Source organism: Periophthalmus magnuspinnatus, chromosome 17, assembly GCF_009829125.3.
Source record: "Periophthalmus magnuspinnatus isolate fPerMag1 chromosome 17, fPerMag1.2.pri, whole genome shotgun sequence".
NCBI classification, from domain to species: Eukaryota; Metazoa; Chordata; class Actinopteri; order Gobiiformes; family Gobiidae; genus Periophthalmus; species Periophthalmus magnuspinnatus.
In genome coordinates, this window is record NC_047142.1 from 29,781,223 (window position 1) to 29,802,821 (window position 21,599).

The 21,599-nt window shown below is 41.0% G+C and overlaps 1 protein-coding gene across 1 annotated transcript in view; it reads right to left on the minus strand.

Annotated features, from left to right (window-relative positions):
• Positions 1–21,263, minus strand: part of cadm3 (cell adhesion molecule 3) — a 283,081-nt gene extending 261,818 nt beyond the window's left edge. The window contains exons 1-2 of the mRNA XM_055228474.1: positions 20,998–21,263; positions 10,029–10,164 (exon numbers count right to left, since the gene is read on the minus strand). Of these exons, the coding sequence (XP_055084449.1) occupies positions 10,029–10,116 (88 nt within the window). The 5' untranslated portion in view covers positions 10,117–10,164; positions 20,998–21,263. The remainder of the gene's footprint in view (positions 1–10,028; positions 10,165–20,997) is intronic.
• Positions 21,264–21,599: the final 336 nt, after the last annotated feature.

Genomic DNA, 21,599 nt, shown 5'->3' on the forward strand with positions numbered 1-21,599 from the left:
ACCCCATACTCCCAAAGCACCCCCCAAAGGGCACCACGAGGGACACGGTCGAATGCCTTCTTTTTTATTCAACCGGGGGTAAATTCACCATGAAATACTTAAAGAGAAGATTGGTATTGGGATGAGATTGTATCAGAATTGCAAATATTTAAAAAGCTGTATTGGATTGGGAGACAAAAAAACTAGATCGGGACATCCCTAGTGGTGGGTACACAACGTGCTTGTCTCCATGGTGATGTAATAGGTTGCCAACAATGTTCCAGATAAGCCATTAAATCTGTCAATCTACATGAAGACAAGCAGGTGATAGCAGCCCAAGTTATAGTTCAGATCTGTGGGAAGGCGAGCCCATTCACAGTAAGATTGGATGATTTTCAAAAGGTAATTTTAAGGGAATAAAAGCAGCGATAATGAAATAAATGCTAGACGAGTTTAACTCTTTAAGGACTGAGCACATTATAGACATTATTATTATTTTTTTAGCTATAAAAATCATGTTAAAGGAAGTATCAGAATGTACTGCATTTTTTCACACAACTATCCTACACAACTATTTTTCCTTCGAATAACTGAAAATCCCCATGCACAAGAGAGTTACGGTAATGGAAAGTCGGTGATGACAGCATCCGCCACAATAGGGTTAATGTCATAGTGTGGAACATTCCAAGCAAAGCAAAAACATCTCAGAGACAAGCGGGCGTGCTAGCAGGATTTAAAGTTGAGATATGTCGCAGTCAAGGCAATTAGTGCAGGGAAATGATTCATATGAGTCTCGTGAAGGCGTGTATGGACTTCCTGGATGATCACTCAATAATGTGAAATGTGCAACTATGGGAAATGCAATTTTTATTTTGGTCCTTTTGTGACCTCAGCCCTTGGGACAATGGATGGAAATTATCCTTTGGCTATACTCCAGTGTGTTTACATTCATGTTGTATCATGTCTGTTCATTAGCCTGTATTGTCCCAATCAAATAAATAAGTAAACGTGAAGAGGTGGAACCACGTGTTTTGAACCATGGAGAGAAAGATGAGGAAAATGATGTATGATGTAGATATGTTTTTGATTAGGCACGCTTTAAAGAGTCAATTTAGCATATTAAAATCCAATCATCGTCAAACATCTCGTCTGCGTCCATCTTCAAAAAGGGGAAAGTCCGTGCCCCGCTGTTTATCGTCAAGATTCATGTCATTGTGTCTGATGCCTTGGCTCTGCTTTTCCTGGGAAAGGAGTAGATTACATTGATATGCAGTGTGGAGTGAGTCATGATGAAAGGGGAGTGCAATATTGTGCCAAGATAAAATCAAATTGTCAAAAAAATAAAGCCAAATAAAAATGTGTTCTTACGGAGAGCGACGGGGCTCATTGGACACGGAGCCATTTGTCAGACATCAAAAGCTTTGCTCAAAAATACATCAAAAACACAACACAGAAATGGCTTTGTGACTGGGAAATGGAGGGTTTGAGAAAGGACACAACAATATTAGAATAAACACAATCAAAAGACACTCAGAGATAATGCACGATATGTCAACTGTCCTGCTCATCAAAGTCACGACTCTTAATTAGAAGCACTTCACTGAAGAGTCGGGCGACGGTGGCTCCTTTACTCAAGTGTGTGTCCACTAAGCCAAAGGTTGGTGGTTCAAATCCCACTCGTGATGAGATGAACAACATGACCAGTGTACTGTGGTTTTAAGTGTTGACACTGAATTTCAAAGTATTTCAGTGAACATTGAATAAATGAAGAAAAGACATTTGTATATTATGTCATTTCAACAAGTATTTTTGATTGTATTTACAGTAATAACAATAACCAGAGTGGTAGTGTTAGACAGCATTAGTTTAGTCATAGTAGTGATTTTTATTTGTATTCTTTGTAATGGAGCAATGTTGTTCAACGAAGTAGTAGTAGTACCAGCACTAGTAGTAGAAGTAGCAGTAGTAGTAGTAGTAGAAGCAATAGTAGTAGAAGTCATAGCAGAAGTCTTAGTAGTAGTAGTTGTATTAGTAGAAGTAGTAGTAGTAGAAGTTGTAGTAGAAGTCGTAGTAGTAGTAGTACTAGTCATAAAATTAGTGCAGTTATAGCAGTATTGTTCAATAAAGTAAATTGTCATTGAACAGTAGTAGTGGTAGTAGTAGAAGTAATAGTCATAGTAGAAGTCGCAGTAGTAGTGGTAGTAGTAGTAGTAGTAGTAGTAGTAGTAGTAGTAGTAGTAGTAGTAGTAGTAGTAGTAGTCATAGCAGAACTCGCAGTAGTAGTGGTAGTAGTAGTAGAAGTCGTAGTAGTAGTTGTAGTAGTAGTAGTAGTAGAAGTTGTAGTAGAAGTCGTAGTGGTAGTAGTGGCAGTACTACGTAGTAGTAGAAGTCATAGTAGTAGTAGTGGTAGTAGTAGTAGCCATAAAATGAGTGCAGTTATAGCTGTATTGTTCAATAAATCAAGTAAATTGCCACTGAACAGTAGTAGTGGTAGTAGTAGTAGTAGTAGTAGTAGTAGTAGTAGTAGTAGTAGTCGTAGTAGTAGTCTAGTAGTAGCAGCAGTATCGATTACAGGTAATAGCAGTAGTGCAATGATGCATATATACATTGATATACTAATCGTCCCAGAGGTATGCTGTTTTTGTGTCCCTCTTTGGCAGACTATCTATTGTCCATATTCAAACATGAGTTTTGCAACTTTTCAAACAAACTGCACTTTTAGTCTTCTCCAGCACTATATACTTTACTTCTACTTGAGAAATATACACTGGAGGCACTATTTTGAGCAATTTTCTGTCTACTCCACCCACCTCTACACGCTTGCACCTGGATTTTGCAGGTTGTTGCTATTTTTACAGCCTCACCCCCTGACTCTCTCCTCTCCACAGAGCTGACTGATCTCAGCGCAGTATCTGACCCCTGATTAGTCAGCTCTCCTGGTTCTCATCTGCTCTAATGCTTTTCCTCCTCTCACAAAACTGCTTAGCTCATTGCGGGTAGGCCTGTCACTATTACACATTTTGCACTGTGATATATTGCTGAAGTAAATTTAGACGATAAACGGTAATACTGATTTATTTATGATTTACAGAACGTAACACTTTAGTAATTACTTTGTATCTGTGAAAAAGTATACCCACAGTTAATACCGGGGGACAGAAGCAGACAGGAGCTGAGAGTTAATCAAAGATGACAGGGGCTGAACCAAAGCCAAACACATTGTACAGGTTAAAAACGAGAGGGCTCCGACTAACACATAAGGTAAGTGCTGCTTTGCCCGAGCACCGGCGTACGTCACCATATAATAACTGTAGTAATATTGTTGTAAGAATAATTAGTGAGGAATTAAACTTGTAATTAGCTTCACCATTAAAGGATTTGGATGAGAATGTTAGCCTATAGCCCTATTCGGAAGGGATTAGTTTGAACTCGGGACGTTTGTGAAATTGAAATGACCCCGTGATGTCAGTAATGTGTTTTAGGGAGATACATATATATTCCTGAAATGTTGGACTGATAAACAATGACACAAGACAAGAGCCTGTTCATTCATCATGTGGCCCGATATATCGCTGCAGAGACGTATAACGGTAAACGATAATATTGAAATGAAAGATTTTTTGCCACTGACACAATAAGAATAACGTGAGATAATCCCAGTAAACCATTTTAAAAACACAGACTCTTTAAAAGGTCTGAGCTACAGCATATATATAACAGAATCAACCAGTAATTTTCCATAGAAGTGTTCAATCCTCTACAACTCAGTTCTTCAAGAAAATGTTCACAAGATAAATACTGAACACAATGGTCTCTGGTTTATCGCAGGGGTTATGTTCTAAAAATAACCCGTATCAGGCAAAATCCGTGAAGTATCAGCTTTATTTTTTACAATTCTATGTTTTTTTGCTGTAAAACCCCTCACCACACACTTTATACACTTTTCTCACACAGGAATTAACATTTTCTCACATTTCTCTCTTGTTTAAACACTATCAAAGTGTAATGTCGACAGTGTTGCTATTATTTTAAGTTTGTTTTTAGCCTGATGCACCTGCGCTGTAACGTTTCTTACTGTTCTGATGCAACCGGCGATGAGAATGACACGCACAACGCTCACATTCTCTTATGAGACAGCCGTAATCTCTAAAGCATACATACTGTACATCCGAACTTTACAAACTTTGCACTAAAAGCAACATTGTTTTTTCCATAGAAATGATGGCCCTATGCTGCTGGTCCTCAGTTGCCACTGTAACTGGGTTGTACTTCCGGGTCACGTCTTTATCACAGTTGTTTTATGTTTTTTACTTATTAATTGTACGAAAAAAACACTCATGGTGAATGAATATTATTTAGTTTGTATCTAGACCTGAAACAGGCTGCGGAGACATTTTGAGTCACTGTTAGTGTCAATGAAAGAACAAAAAAGACACTAGAATGACTTGAGGAGATCTGACTTTGCAGAATAACAGTAGGTCAAATTCCGGGGACTTTTTTACAGACAATTCATACGCGACTAGAGACAACGTTTGCCAGAGGCCCCCAGGTAAAACTGATCTCATACAAATGACAACAAGGTAAGGCTGGGTACTAAGACAAAAAAATGTACCACCATTTTCCCCCATAGTCAAAATTCTCGATTTTAAAGAGACTGTTGTAGTAAAGTACAAATATATACAGTTTTCCCTCGCTATATCACTGTTCATCTTTTGCGGCTTCGCTGTTCCATGGATATTTATTATAAAAGCAGCTCTCAAATCAAAATGAGACCACTGTGTACTGCCTGCATCAAATTAGGAATTGTTTCACCCACCGTGAGCTAAAGCTGGTGCACTGTTACCATGTTAGCTGTTGTTTTCCCTGTGTTGACCACTGGGACCCCTTCATCTCTCACCTCCCCCCCCCTTCCTCTCCCCCTTTCTCCCCTCTGCTCACACTGGCGCACACACAGAGTTGCGTATGTAAACCTGGTACGGCCCTCCATGCCAGCGCTGCATATGGCTGTAGGTTGCATATGTCCATAAATATGCATGCGGGCGCTCTAATGCGTTTAGGCCTGTCAGATCGTCGTGTGGGAGCAGAGATGAGAAGAGCCTGTACTGGAGATCTCTCATGGAAATGAGTCTACAGCATGTCGCAGCCTTCTGGATCAGACAGGTGAAAATATGACCACAGATGTGCACAGAAATCACACAGGAATAAGTGATGGGGACGGTTTGAGCGCACCAGAAACGGCAGCGTGGACGAGATTGGGTCTTTTGTGTTCAGCGTTTGTGTGGGGGCTGTAGAGCTGTTGTCTAATTATTGGTAGGGCGGAGGTTCTTGGTAAAAACATTGTTACATCTATGTATAGTGGTTGGATGATCCCATGATACTGACAAGGATTTCAAACAACAATCTAGTCTCAGGATAGAGGCTTTTTTACCTTTAGATCTTACAGGTTAAGTAATATTTAAGTTATACATTATTTTGATACAGGGATGGGCAATATGCCAACAAAAAAAACAACAACTACTTTATCACGATTGGCATTATATTATGATACAGTATATGCCATAAAGGAGTAACTAAAACCATCTGCTTCACTGTGATTGGTTAAACAGGGGGTATTATGATAAATCGTTGTTTGTTTTGTTTTGTTTTTAGCTTTTTACATCACCCATGCTCTCACACAATAATCCTCCATAAATATACAAAAGCACATCACAAAACTGTACACAGCAACTTGATAAATCTGATGTGATGTGCTGTACTGAAACTTCTAAAACATATTAATTAACAGGATTAACCACTCTGCCGCCACCTCACAGGGCTAACCACTCTGCCACCGCCTCACAGGGCTAACCACTCTACTGCAGTAGCAGATAATCAGCAGTTATCTGCAGGTAGCACACGGTCGAACATAAACGTTAAAAGAAATGTGAGCCCTTGGTCTCAGCGTGAGGAGCGCTCAGATGCAGGGCTACCTTTGGACCGGAGCAGCGGGGGTCCAACCAGAATACAGCCGGAATTAGTCCCAGAGTCGGAATAAAAAAGGATGATATTCCTCAATTTAGAATCCTCAGAAGTTGGTCTATTTAAGAGTCTTAAAGCAACAGTACATGACTGACTAAAGAATGAACACAAAGCAGCTGACAAGGCTGTGTTAAAGGTGCACTGTGTAACTTTTCGGTGGGGGGTTTGCTACATGCTTGTTTCCACGGAGATGCTATTACTTGTCTGGAATGTTCCACGGTATGGCATTAAACTTAAATATATTGCATTTGTTCAATCAGGGGTGTAAAACTAAAGTTTTAAATATATGCATTATCACTGAGTGTGGTTTCCTCTCCACAGAACTGTAACTTGGCCTGCTGATAATGCGGTAGTGTGTGCAACCCCATTGCTACTTCCTCTTTTTAGATCCAAGGAAAAAGACTACTTCCTCTTTTTAGATCCAAGGAAAAAGACTACTTCCTCTTTATAGATCCAAGGAAAAAGACTACTTCCTCTTTCTAGATCCAAGAAAAAAGGTTACTTCCTCTTTGTAGATACAGGGAAAAAGATTACTTCTTCTTTTTAAATGTGGGGGAAAACGGCTACTTCCTCTTTCTAGATCCAAGGGAAAAGACTCCTTCCTTTTTTCTAGATCTAAGGAAATAGATGGCTTCCTCTTTCTAGATACAGGGAAAAAGACTACTTCCTCTTTCTATAGGAGAAAAGACTACTTCCTCTTTCTAGATGCAGGGGGAAACACAACTTCCTTTTTCTAGATACAGGGAAATGGCTACTTCCTCTTTTTAGATAACTTCCTCTTTTTTTCAAGATAACTTCCTCATGGGGAAAAGACTATTTTCTCTTTCTAGACACAGCAAAAAAAACCAAAAAAAAAAAAACTTCCTCTTTCCCTGTATCTCCTTCACTCAGTCAAACTTTAAACATGTACTTTAATTCATGCCTGGAGTGCAAAATTATTACAAATAGAAAAAAAATCATAAACTCATGTCAATGTTGAGGATTTCTGTGGTAAAGTTCATAAAAGTCTTAAATCCACGTGGTGAGATGAGGGGGAAGAATGTAAAGCTGGACTCACGAGACTCTCCAAACCGACTACTACACTCTGCATTCCTCTGTCACATAAACAGAGACATTTTTGCAGGATTTATGAAGTATTATGCAATGAAATGAGCAGAGTAAGTCAGGTGAGAGGTGTACGGGTTTCATTCAGGAATTAAACAAAAGATGTAAGTCCTGCAGAAAAATACTCTTCAATTTCACAAGTACTACCAGCGAAATGAACGTCGTGCAGAGTAGAACAATAGGAACTAAAACGAGGACTAAAGAAGGTCTAAGGGAAATCTACACCAGGTTTAAAACCAGGACTAAACCAGAACTAAACCAGAAACTAGCATGGTCCTGATCTATACCAGGTCTAACGAGGTCTAACCTAGGACTAAACCAGGTACAATCCAAGAATGAGCAAGATCAAATTCAGAAAAAAATACCAGGTTTAAATCATTACTAAACTAAACCTACTAAACCAGGACTAAAACACAAATAAACCAGGTCAAAACCAGGACTAAATCAGGTCTAAATCTGGACTAAACACAGTCCAAACTAGCACACACCACGACTAAACCAGATCTAAACCAGACTGAACCAGGTCTCAATCATTTCTATATGATTTTATTCCAGGTCTAACGAGGACTGACCCAGGACTAAACTAAGACTAAACCAGACTTAACAAGGGTCCAAACTGGTCGACACAAGGTCTAATCCAGAACGAAAATAAGAGTAAACCCGGACTAAACAAGACTAAACCCGGTCTTAATAGGCTCTAAACTGGACTAAACTAGATCTAAACCAGTCCCACACATGTCCCCTTCATAACAGTGAGCTGGATTCCTGTGGGGTCCAAGGTGCCATTGTCCCATTGGTTTATTCACGCGTCTATGCTCTTCTTTGTCTCATACAGGAAACCGTGAGCGAGGGGTTGAGGGGTCAAGGGTCAGGGGCACCCAAACTGTCACACGCAAAACTACAGGGAGCCACATAGAACAATGGAGAACAATGCTGTCAATACTACTGCTACATGAGGCATGATGAATGAGCAGGTCCCAATGAGACGCACGCACATGACCCCAGCAGGACACACCGAAAACAAGGTTAAGTCCCGGGTCTCTAGTTATAGGAACTACGGCTTTCAAATGTATCAAAAATCTGACACTAATTTACATTAAAACAAGTATCAAAACTAGCTACTAAACCTCACATCAACAGGACAGAAATTAACCTACTGGACACTGAGGGATTATACAGATATAATGCCTGGTCAAAAAAAAAAAAAGTCTCCACCTGGATTTAACTAAGCAAATATGTTGGTGTTGCTGCAGTTGGGCCAGTCTAGGTTCAGCAACAGTCTGTGCTCAAAGAATGAGGTCAGCTGACACCTGAATATACTGAATGACCAGATTATTCCATCAGTGGATTTTTTCTTCCCTGATGACACGGGCATATTCCAAGATAACAATGCCAGGATTCATTGGGCTCAAATTGTGAAAGAGTGGTTCAGAAGCATGAGACATCATTTTCATGCATCCACAGAGTCCAGACCTTAACCCCATTGAGAATCTTTGGGATGTGCTGGAGAAGGCTTTGTGCAGCGTCAGACTCTACCATCATCAATGCAACATCTTGGTTAAATTAATGCAACACTGGATTGAAATAAATCTTGTGACATTGCAGAAGCGAAACCGAACAATGCCACAACCAAATATTAGAATGTGTAACCTTTTTTGTTGGTGGAGACTTTTTGTTTTGGCCAGGCAGTGTATAACGCCACATGATAGTAGAAAGTACTATTTAAAGTTGAAAATTACTTAATTAATTACTGTAGCTGCTGGGGTTTAGGTAGTGACCATTCAGATCAGAGAGAATCATTTTAGGTAATAAAACAACTGGATTTCAGCGTAGAGACTGGCAACATGTAAAAATCAGGTACAGCTCCTGTTATATTGCCATGCTCATTTGCATAGGGCAAGAATTGTTGTAAACCATAATACATCTCAAATATTCAAACTGTTTACTCACCAAAACCATTTAATTATGTCATTACCAACAATTAAAATGCTCTGATAAAGCAGTGAGGGGCTGATCAGGAGCCATAGACTGGTGTTCAGTACAGTGAATAATTCAAATTTATAACAGCATTTATAACAGGCTTGAATGAGCCACCAGTCCTTTATTCATGCTTAGATCCTCAATAGCACGCACTAAATCTACAGCAATATGGGCCAATTTACCTGGAAGCCTGAGGGCCAAGAAAAAAATGGTCAGTAAGTGAGGTAAGTGAGAAATAACTTTGGGCCACTGCAAAATGCTTAAAAGGTCATATCAAGAATAGGACCATAGTAACGAAACAAGAACTACAGCAAATCTACAGCAGGTTTAAACCACGAATCAGGTGGAAAGCAGACTAAACCAGGACTAAACAGGACTAAACAAGGACTAAACAAGGACTAAACAAGGACTAAACAAGGACTAAACCAGGACTAAACCAGGATTAAACAAGGACTAAACGAGGACTAAACAAGGACTAAACAAGGACTAAACCAGGACTAAACCAAGACTAAACAGTACTAAACCAGGACTAAACAAGGACTAAACCAGGACTAAACCAGGACTAAACCAGGACTAAACAGGACTAAACCAGGACTAAACCAGGACTAAAGAAGGACTAAACCAGGACTAAACAGCACTAAACCAGGACTAAACAAGGACTAAACCAGGACTAAACCAGGACTAAACAGGACTAAACCGGGACTAATCTAACTACAACAAAACAGTTTCAAACTAGATTTAACAAGGTCTGAACTGGTCTAACTCATAATTAAACCAAGACTGAATCAGGATTACAACCAGGTACAATCCAAAAATCAGCAATCTCAAAATGTCCATCTCTCACCAAAATTACCGAGACAAAATGTATTCAAAAAGCAGCCATCTTAGACCATAACCACATTGCGTCAACATCAAATCCGCGAGACTTATTTAAAATCTTTCCTTACCATAGATGTCGTTACAGTGGACCACAGCGGACAGAAGCAGGGTCAGTACTCCAGCTCTCCACGCAGGACAGGCAGACGGGGCGGCCATGTTGGAGTGGTATCGGTGAATTCCCAGGAGGAGCGCTTAGAGTGTCGCCTGCACAAGAGTAACGCGGTTAGCAAGAGAGACAACAAGCTACACGGTCCCAATTATATCACTGCTACTGTTAGCTGGTGTTAGCGTATACTCAAAACATGCTAGCTCCCCGTGGAGGTGTAGATATGGATCGGTCAAGGCAAGTGCTAGCATACAGCAGGTTCTGGTTGAGTGGGTGTGATATTAGATGTAAGGAAAATCAATAGCCTGTGTGGTTTTTTTTCTCTTTTTTATAAAGGAGGTAGTTTTTTCATTAGATTGTACCTATGAAAAAGTTGTAATTTTGAAATGAAGGAACATATTAGCAATTACCATACCAAAAATGTTCCTTAATAAATATGTAATATAGACAATATGTTTAGAATACTACATGACTTCTTCTCTACTCTTCTGAGTAGTTTTCAGACTGCATACTTTTACTCCTACTTGAGGAATATATTGTGCAGAATAGCAGTACTCTTGTTTGAGTAATATATTGAACAGTGTAACAGTACTCTTACTCAAGTTATATATTGTACAGCAGGCGCGTCAAACTCATGTCAAATTCACAGAGGGCCAAAATTTAAAACTGTGACTAAGTCGTGGGCCAAACTAAATATTATTGAAAAACCTGCATGTTTTTCAGAAGGGTGGATTAAATTTGAGTGAGGCGACAGGTAGCAGATGCTAATGAGAGTCAACAGAGGTGGTGGGGGCTGGCGCCAATACATTTGCAAAGGATTCTGGGATTTGTAGTATTAGAGGTGAATGCACTATACTGGCACAGCGGCCAGCAGGACAGTTCTAATACATATTTGATATGATCTCATGGGCCAAATATAATTATATCGAGGGCCAAATTTGGCCTGCGGGCCTGAGTCTGACATATCTGTTATACAGTGTAACAGTACTCTTATTTGAGTAATATATTGTATAGTGTAACAGTACTCTCACTCAAGTAATATATAGTACAGCATAACAGTACTGGTACTCAAGTAAAAGTTGTGTTTCCTCTTCTCTCTGTGAGTGAGTCTAAAGTGACTTGAGTTTTATGTAACAATATGAAATGATTTGAATATTTGTTTCTTGCAGCTCCTTCAAATATGATTTAGTTTGTCTCATTTTTGTATCTGTCCTTTGATAATACCACAGTTTGTGCATTATTTCCTTTTTTGTCCTTCACATTACATTGAAATGATGAAGCAGACATTACATCCAGACACTTAGTTATACTTTTCCCGGATACACAAATACTCCAAACGCTTATGGCCGAAATTGAGCTAGCCTGCTACGCTAATGTCAGGCCCTGCTAATGGCCATACAGTGAAGATGTTTAAAAGGTTAGGTTATTGTCCTGTTGATTGGATTCATCCTTCAGTGTCACCCGGTCAAAATGTCAGGAGCAGCGGGAGGTCGCAGTGCAGACCTACACCACACCTGAGCCGGGATCCTCACCAGATCTGGGAGCACCAAGCTGGAGGATTTTTTGATAATTAGAGATTTTATGACTTTAAAATCCATAGCAGGAGCACAAATGCCCCCTACGGACGGACAGACAGACAGATAGATAGACAGATAGATAGACAGATAGACAGACAGATAGACAGATAGATAGATAGATAGATAGATAGATAGATAGATAGATAGATAGATAGATAGATAGATAGATAGATAGATAGATAGATAGATAGATAGATAGATAGATAGATAGATAGATAGATAGATAGATAGATAGATAGATAGATAGATAGATAGATAGATAGATAGATAGATAAATACTTTATTAATCCCCAGCCAAGGAAATTCACCTGTCCAGCAGCAAAACAGAGACACAACACAAATTGCACACAGGTATAAAATCACAAAGAATACAAAGATAATAAAGTGCACCCGATCAACAAGAGCTGTTATACAGTCTTATAGCAGCAGGAATGGCTGATCTACTGAACCTCTCAGTTCTACAGTGCAGCAAGAGAAGCCTGGTACTGTGGCTGCTTCTCTGAGCTGACACAGTCTCGTGCAGTGGGTGTCTGCTGTTGTTGAGGATGGTCTGCATCAGACTCCTCATCCTCTTCTCCACCAGCTCCCCAACAGAGTCCACCCACAGCTGCACATCACACTAGCTGCAGCAATTTATTTTTAATTTTTTTTTATTTGTACCAAAATGACTATGCGCACTGAGAGAAAACTTAAGCAAAACCTTTTAACTTTGAGGTGATCGTTTTGTATTCTGTACAGTGATTGAGAATAGCATATTGCCATTGTCTCACTTGTGGCTGTATGTGCCGGGTTACGAGAAAAGAGGCATTGGCAATTACACATTGCCATATCAGCTATGATTATGAATGATTATTTTGAGTTTAGTTAATTTCCCGACAAACTGAACACTTATTTTATTTTTTTATTTTTAGATCCGCTAAGTAGTTGATACATAGGTCTGATTTTCAAAGTCATTTTTCTGACAAATAATTGAAGAATGAGCAAAATTCCAGTTAAAGTTTAGAAATTGTCATATTTTGTAAATCTCTTGTCTCAAATGGATGTTACATATTCCCTGAGGTATTACACATACAAAAAATACTTGAACACAGAAACAGCATGTTCTGGTTTGAGTTAGCTCAGTGTGGGGTTACTAAAGGTCACATGCCAGGTTCTGAAAACAAGGATTAGATCACAGTGGTCTCGCTATATCGCGGTTCACCTTTCGCAGCCTCACTGGTTCGCAGATTTGCATTGTGTTCTGTGTCCTGATTGGCTAAGGGACATGCCGTGTCTCCCGTACAATGGAGAATGTGTTCAGCCAAATTTACATACATGTGTGATCGCAGTGTGACTCTGAAGTGCTGTATGTTTGCAAGTTTTCTCCCTGACAAAACACACAATGTCAAAGAAACGTTCTGCACCGACAAAGGCGCCTACGAAGCTTTGAACTTTGAGAGAATTTAAACAAGAGAGAAATGTGAGAAAATGTTAATGCCTGTGTGAGAAAAGTGTATAAAGTGTGTGGTGAGGGGTTTTACAGACAAAAACATAGAGAATTGCGGGTTATTTTTAGAATGTAACCCCCATGATAAACCAGGGACCACTGTACTCTAATGCCAATCTTTTTACATGTGGATTTGGGCAGCACAAAACATATCAAATGTACAGCTTTACAGTAATGGACTGTCAAATTACCTTGAAACCTTTTAATAATGTACTTTTTCATGATGCATGCTACTAAAATCACTTAGCTAATGTTTTCACTCAGCAGTGGAATGGTACGATGTCTCTTTACAGTCTCTCTAAAGCATTTTGTACAATGTAGATTTTGGATTCTTGGTACTTTTAAAGGGTCATAAAAGATGATTATGTGGGCTATGTTTACAGGTTAGAGGCACTTTCATTCTTCCTTGGTCCATTAAAATATCTGTGTTAACCTAACCTTGAGCAGGAAGATAGATTCTCACAAACAACTCACGCACTTGGCATGCCCAGCTGCTGTGACTGGGACACCAATCACAGAGGAGCATTGTGGTTAGGGCGGAGCTAAAGGCAAAGTGCCCAAAATAACTGAACCAAAACAAACACGTGACAACAACCGCCCTACTTCAGACTATTTTATCAGAAGTATAGATTATTTTGTTTATGAAAATAGTGCAGAAGAAAGCGCTTTTGTGCGTTTGTTGAAGGAAAAACGTCTCTGGCTTTAAAGCGCCCGTATTACGCTATTTTCTGATCTCTGTTATAACGTTGTTTCCTCATCACAAACCATCACAAGACCTGGAGTTGTGTTTGTGTTTGTTTCATTCACACATGTTTAACACACAAACTCTGCGTATTTAGACTGAGTTCTTCTCCCAAACTGAAAACACTCTGTTCCACCTTGTGATGTCATCATGTGGTAATACAGGAAGTGCTTTACTGTGTTTTTAAACTCCACACACCTTCATTTCTAGAATCATTTGGATGATTTCAGCCCTGGAATTACCAAACTCTACTGAACAAAGGGTAAAAGGAGCTGTTAACTTGAAAACTATCACTTGATGACATCACAAGGTGGAACAGAGCACAACTCCAGGTCTGTTTTTGAGGAGGTAACAACATTATAACATGACTTAAAGCTCACGAGAGTCAATTTTGTGTAATAAAGCATAGGACTTTTAACTAAACTATAATTTTGTGGGTGTGACGCTTCAAATAATCAGCTTGAAGTATTTGTTTGAACATAGAGATAGGTCCCAACAATAAGAAATTTGACCGCTAAAGATATATGGACGCACATACAGATAATAGCACCGATATATCACCCAAACAGGATACATTTTGCCTTCACTCATCTCCATGAATCACTAAGACACCGTTAATGTGTATCTGACAAAGTGCCTTGAGGTTATTCAGTCTGATTGTGCTCCCATTAGAAGCCTTTGAATATGCAGAGAATCAATGTGAACTGTAAAACTCCACATCTCCCTCCCTATACTCCAGCTGAGCACTAGCCATGGCTCTGTGGGTTAGATATCGATTTTGCTGGTGTCACGCGGTGGGGGAGGGGCGGTGGTGGGGGGGGGGGGGGGGCGTTGAGGTGTATATGTGTGTATGTGCGCGTAAGAAAAGACGAGGGGTAGATCCAGTAATGAGGGGGGTGGGAAGGGGGGGGGAATGGTGAAGGCGCGTACCCAGAAGAAAAGCGAAAGAAACTGCGATGGGGCAGGCACAGAGAGGAAAGCCAGAGGAGGGGGGTGGTCCTGGTACGACGGGAGCTTTATTCATCTGCCTTAACAAGCTGGAGCCAAGCACTGCGAGATACTGCGGCTAATTGGACAAAGCTGGGCTAGCGCTGACAATTTACATGAGAGGGGAGGCTGTAATGTACGCACAGAGCAGCAGAGGAGGAGTCGGAACCGGGGATGCGCGATTTGAGGAAAAAATTGGAATTGCGGTCGTGAATAGATGCTTTGGAACGCCGCTGGAGCTGGTAATTCCTGCTTGTGAACTGAGAGATGGTTGAGGGGTTCCCACTGCACATGCAAGTTGGATGTGAAGAATCCCGTGCAGGTCTGAACGTGTTTGTGGATGTCTCAGCGGAAGACGGCATATTTTATTCTGCGCGGGGCACATTCGGTTATCTGCCCGAAGCTTTTCCCATTTCAAAATTGCGCCAACTCAAAGTCAAACCAGGAAAACACGCTACTCAGTACAGTGGGATACAAGTTAGGATAATGCTAAGTTCATAAAGAATCCTGACTTTTCTCACAATAAAGGAGCACTGCGTAACTTTTCTAGTGGCCACCTGCTTGTATCCGTGCAGATGCGGTGCTACCGTGTCTTGAGTGTTCCGACGTATGGCATTAAAATTATCCCTCCCTTCAATTCCAGGAGTTATATGGCAAAAAATACCTGGAAAACATGATTTTCTGAAAGGAGGTAGTTGTGTTTAATGCTATACTGTGAAGCATTCAAGGCAAAGCAATGCATCACCGTGGAGACAAGCTAGTGGTAGAAAATCACCTCCATCAGAAAAGATACATAGTGCAACTTTAACATACGCAAATGCACAACACAAAACACAAAATTCACAAATGCAAGACCTGGAAATTCTACGAGGTATGAGCGGACAATCGAGGTCGGGATAAAATGACGAAATGACAAGACGTGCCAAACGTCCACAGAGATGCATTAGCAACAACAAAACAACAATGTAAACACTTCAAACATGAATCACACTGTATATAGTCAGGATACTTAATTTAGCGCTAACTTTAGTCTTTAGCATCTTTAACATTGGGCTAAGTAAAAACTCGATGAGGTGATGACACAATCCTGAGCTCTATTTATTTCTGAGATTAGAATTTCAATTAAACTAGCAGAAAATCTTTTATGAATCATTATTTCCAAAACTAAACAATAGCTGAAAAAGCGAACTACCTAAATACTAACAAAATCTAGTGAACTTTTAGCTTCTTGTTCAAGTTTAGCTGCTGCCTTTTCCCTTTTAATGAAAAATAACTCAATAAAAGTTCAGCAACACAAAGTAAAAATAGCTTAGCATGTAGCTGTTAGCACCTTTAATAAATCGTCATAAGATATTTACTAGCTTATTGTTTATGTTTATGTTGAGTGAAATGTCATAGTCATGGCAACAGTGAGTTATGAATGACTAACTGTAGCGCAGGTTTGCTAACATGTACGTAGCCCTTTTAAAGAAAGAAACAACAGTTATGTCCTGTAAAAATATCAAATGTAGTATCAAATAAAGCTGTAAATGAGCTGATTTGAACTCTCTGTGCTACGATAAGATCTGCTGAATGAATAACCTCTATGACTTATTATACAAACTAAAAACTCACTACCAACATGTTTTATTCAGATATTTTTTATCAGTGCTCTTACATTTGAAAAATATTGTACATTCAGAATCATTTTTGAGGGATAATTCTGTGTTTGGGTCTGTGTTTCAGATGACATCAAAACACGCTAAAGGACAATCATTTAATACAGATAGGGGCAGCTTTAAGTAATATTGTTAAAATGCAGATTTTTGTTGTAATACAGCTGGATACAGCTTTAGGGTCCAGTCACAAAAGAAGTCATCAGATTCAGCGTTTCTGAATTCACTTTTTATGTATTACAAGAAAAAGTACAATGTAATAAATAGGGAAAATCCAGGAATATGACATCACCTTCTAGAATATGAAAACTACCGACAGGCTCCGTGCACAACAACATCCAGCAGCCTCACTGTTAGCGTCACTACTTCCTGTCCAGTTGTATCTCTATGAGGTTTTTGCCGAGTCATGCTATAATGAATAAATAGTTAAAGATGAGACAGTGGACAGAGCTGCAAGTGGAATACTTCACCAGAGACCCTTCTGTGTTTAGAATGAGACATGTTTGTGTCTCAATGCTAATCCTAATGCTAATTTTGAGGCACAATAAATATTAAAACAACACCACAAACTGAAGTACTACATTTAAAAATAATTGAGTAGTCTTTATTTTAATGAATTAGAATTTTAATACCGTATTTTTTGGACTATAAGTTGCTCTGGAGTATAAGTCGCACCAGCAAAAAAATGCATAATAATGAAGAAAAAAACATATAAGTCGCACTGAACTATAGGTCACATTTTATGGAGAAATTTATTTTACAAAATCAAGACCAAGAACAGAGTTTATCTTTAAAAGCAAGTTATAATAACAATAAAATATAGAACAACAGGCTGAATATCAGTACATCACGCTAACGTAACACATTTATATTTATTCAGCTACATGAAGCATAGACAGAACTGAACACGTGTCTGGTTTGTTAACGTACGATATTAACAGTTAATCAGATAAATAAAGCAGAAAAAACAAGCAACAAGTTTAATCTGGATCTCACTACAAATCACTAAATCCACTGAATTCTTCATCCTCAGTGTCGAACAACTCCACCTGCTCTGGAAGTAGATGAAGCACCACTTCCGCTTCAGTGTTCCTGTCATACTGGTACAAGTCTAGAGTGCCCTGGCACAGGTGTCACTGTGACAATAACCAAGATGTGAAATTATATATTTAATAATTTCACATATAAGCCTCATCTGAGTATAACCCCAGGACAAACTATGAAAAAAGTAGGATTTACAGTCTGGAAAATACAGTAGGTTGTTTATTTAATGTTTTCAGATTTAAATAAAAGTGAGTGTTAGCGTTGAGACACAGCGTTCGGGTTCGCATGCCGCTGTGCACAGAAAGTATTATCTCTGTAAAATGGGAGATGATGGGAGGACTCCACTTCAGATATGAGATAAACTATGACGTATTATAATAATGCCGAGGGCCAAAGAAACTGGACCTTTCTTTGGCGCTCTTTTTATCATTGTTATGACAAGTCTTGCAATCGTGATCAGATTTACGATTTGTGTTTAAAAGGCAGAATTGTGTTGAGAGAAAACATTGTAAACAACATCTGAGAGACTGACAAACTATTACAAGACTCCCATGTGTTTCAGAACATGTTTGTAGACGTCTAAACCACAGGACCATGCCATTATTTTTATCCTTAGCCTTTACATAAACGATTGAAACATTTGATAAAGGTTAAATACAGCACTATTCTCCCTGTCTTTAGCCTTGGGTTTAGCATTAGCCATGTTGTTTATATTTGAGTGAATTCAGGGGGTCAGACCTTATCCAATATTCAACCTTCAAGTGCCTGGAACCTGGAACCATTCTTTGCCAACTGGCCCCAAATTCGTTCGAGTAAATAAATAGACCCAAGCTATCAGTATTTAAATCATTTTGTGTTGATTTTAAGCTTTTGGTTGTAAAAGATTAACCACCTCTGCCTTATATAAGAGAGTGAAAACGCAATAGACGTTTGATGGATCCAGCACAGCGCCAATAGCTCCACGAACAGCAGGAGAATAGAAATATGAAATCAAAAATCAAGATAAATAACTGCTTAAAATCTGACACAACACAAATACAAAAAATATAGGAGTATCGAATCTATTCCTTAGTATTGAAATTTTAGTATCGTGACAACACTTAACTACAACTTTACAAAACCCAGTGCAGCATGTGGACTCACAACTGAAACAACTGAAGCGACCTGTACCAGTGTTAGTTCACATTATGTTACAGTACGGCACATGACCACGACATGAGGAGTCTGTGGAGGACGGTCGCCCCTCGTGTTCATCTTTGAGAGGCTTAATGGAGGAAGACCCTTACGTGAATACAGAGTGTCGTTCCCACGTTACGCATTCACAACATTTCATCACAGAAACCTCTTCCTCTCTCACTCTTTCTCCCAAAATAGAGCGCTTTGAGGTACGTCTGTCTGTGACGGAGGAGAGGAGCATGGAAGAGAGGAGAGGAGCATGGGAGAGAGGAGCAGAGAGAAGAGAGGCAGAGAGAAGAGGAGCAGAGAGGAGACGAGCATGGAAGAGAGGAGTAGAGAGAAGAGGAGCAGGGAGGAGAGGAGCAGAGAGGAGAGGAGCAGAGAGAAGAGCAGCAGAGAGAAGAGGAGCAGAGAGGAGATGAGCAGGGAGGAGAGGAGCAGAGAGGAGAGGAGCATGAGAGAGAGGAGCAGCGAGAAGAGGAGCAGAGATGAGAGGAGCAGAGAAAAGAGGAGCAGAGAGGAGAGGAGCATGGAAGAGATGAGCAGAGAGAAGAGGAGCATGGAAGAGAGGAGAAGAGGAGCAGAGAGAAGAGGAGCAGAGAGAAGAGGAGCAGAGAGGAGAGGAGCATGGAAGAGAGGAGCAGAGAGAAGAGGAGCAGAGAGAAGAGGAGCAGAGAGAAGAGGAGCAGAGAGAAGAGGAGCAGAGAGAAGAGGAGCAGAGAGAAGAGAAGCAGAGAGAACAGGAGAAGGGAGGACAGGAGCAGAGAGGAGAGGAGCAGAGGAGCAAAGAGGAGAGAAGCACAGAGAAGAGAGGAGAGGAGCAGAGAGGAGCAGAGAGGAGAGGAGCAGAGAAGAGAGGAGCACAGAGGAGAGGAGCACAGAGGAGAGAAGCGGAGCAGAGAGTAGAGGAGCAGAGAAAAGAGGAGCATAAAAGAGAGGAGAGGAGCAGAGAAGACCAGAGAAGAGAGGAGGAGAGCAGAGAGGAGCACAGATGAGAGGAGCAGAGAAGAGAGGAGCACAGAGGAGAGGAGCCGAGAGGAGAGAAGCGGAGCAGAGAGTAGAGGAGCAGAGAAGAGATGAGCATGAAGAGAGGAGAGGAGCGGAGAGAAGCAAAGAGGAGAGAGGAGAGAAGCGGAGCAGAGAGGATCAGAGAGGAGAGAGCAAGAGAAGAGAGGAGCACAGAGGAGAGGAGCAGAGAGGACCACAGAGGATAGGGGCAGAGAAGAGAGGAGCGGAGAGAAGCAAAGAGGAGAGGAGAGAGGAGAGGAGAGAGTCTAGGAGAAGAGAGAGGAGTGGATCGCTGCTGCCTGCGGGACGGGCGGTGCTTGTAGGGCGGGGACACGGAGGCAGGCGGTGGGTGGGTGTGGAGGGATGAGAGCCGGGGCTGGGATACGCACGGGGACCGGGAGGGGCTCTCCGGCTGCTCCTCCGTTTGAGTGACAGGATAACGGAGCAGGATGAGGCTGGAGTGCGCACGATACAAGTTCCTAAACAACAAAACACGAGGGAGACGCTTCTTTTTTTTTACCTGCAGCGCTGCGACGATTGTCAAAACACTATCACGTACAGCGCGTAAACAGAGAGGAACAATAATAACAGCTCATAGTAGTGATATAACATTAAGATATGTTTTAAATGCTTCAAAACATCTGTTGGAATAAGCCTTTTAAAGCTTTTTAAAATAGTCTGGTATTATTATGAGTTTTACAGGACCATAAGGTTTAACGAGTCGTTTGGAGATGACGAACGAGCGGCAATAACGTGAACGAGACAACGAAAAGCGCGCAAACAGTTAAAGGCATATGGGATTTGAGCGCTGTCCTCTCTCCAAAGGATTAAACACACTCACACACACACATACATACACACACACGCGTATATTAGCTGAGGACATCACACTAAGGTCCATTCATCTGCTGGAGAATCATAATCATAATCACTACTTAGTCTAACCTCATCCTAAACCCCAGGAATTACCCAGAATCAACCCATTTATAAACTTTAAACCACGCTGCTGCTCTAATAATAACGCATTTACGTCATGTGCACGTCCCTGCAAGTGAGACAGGTCCCCCCATAAAGTGATACACATTTTTTTTTTTTTTTTTTTGTCCCCACATTGTGATAAAAACCCGCCCACAAAGCGCGGGCACGGACACGCACGCGGACGCACACACGCATTCCCAGAGACGGGTGATGACAGGTTTCTCCAAAACATCACCAAAAAGGAAGCACGCAGCCTTTTACGCACAGGCTCCACTCACCGCGTCGGCTTTTGTTTGGTCCGATCCCGAATCCAAACACTCCTGCGTGGTACAGTCCCGGACTCTCTGCTCTGCTCTCCTCTCAAATCGAGTTTAGTCCTGAAAAAAATCCCCCGTGTGTCGCGTATCCACTCCCGGGTATAGTTCCACAAGGTTCGGTTCGCTTAAATGCGCGTAAAAAGCAACTGCGAGTGATTCGGAGAAGACGTATCCTGTCGGCTCCTGGCTCGTTTTGCTCGCGCACTCGGCGATACCTACCGCTCACTGCAGCAAAACAGTCTGTCTGAGTGGAGAGGAGGAGGAGGGAGAGGACAGGGAGGAGAGAGAGAGAGAGAGAGAGAGAGAGAGAGAGAGAGAGAGGGGCGGAGGAGGGGGGGGATGCTTAATACGATTTGAGCCCGAACCAAAGGGATAACAACGGGGCAGAGCAGCGGCGGCTGGGAGCGGCGCGAGGAGACGGAGGAGAGCGGGATACGGTGTTGTACACGGGGTTAGGACCAGATCTGCATCGGGTTTACGACTGATACAAGCGAGATCTGGTTACGAGCAAGTCCTCCACAGAGTATTACTATAGTTTGATTTGTGTAAAGGCTGCGCTTGGT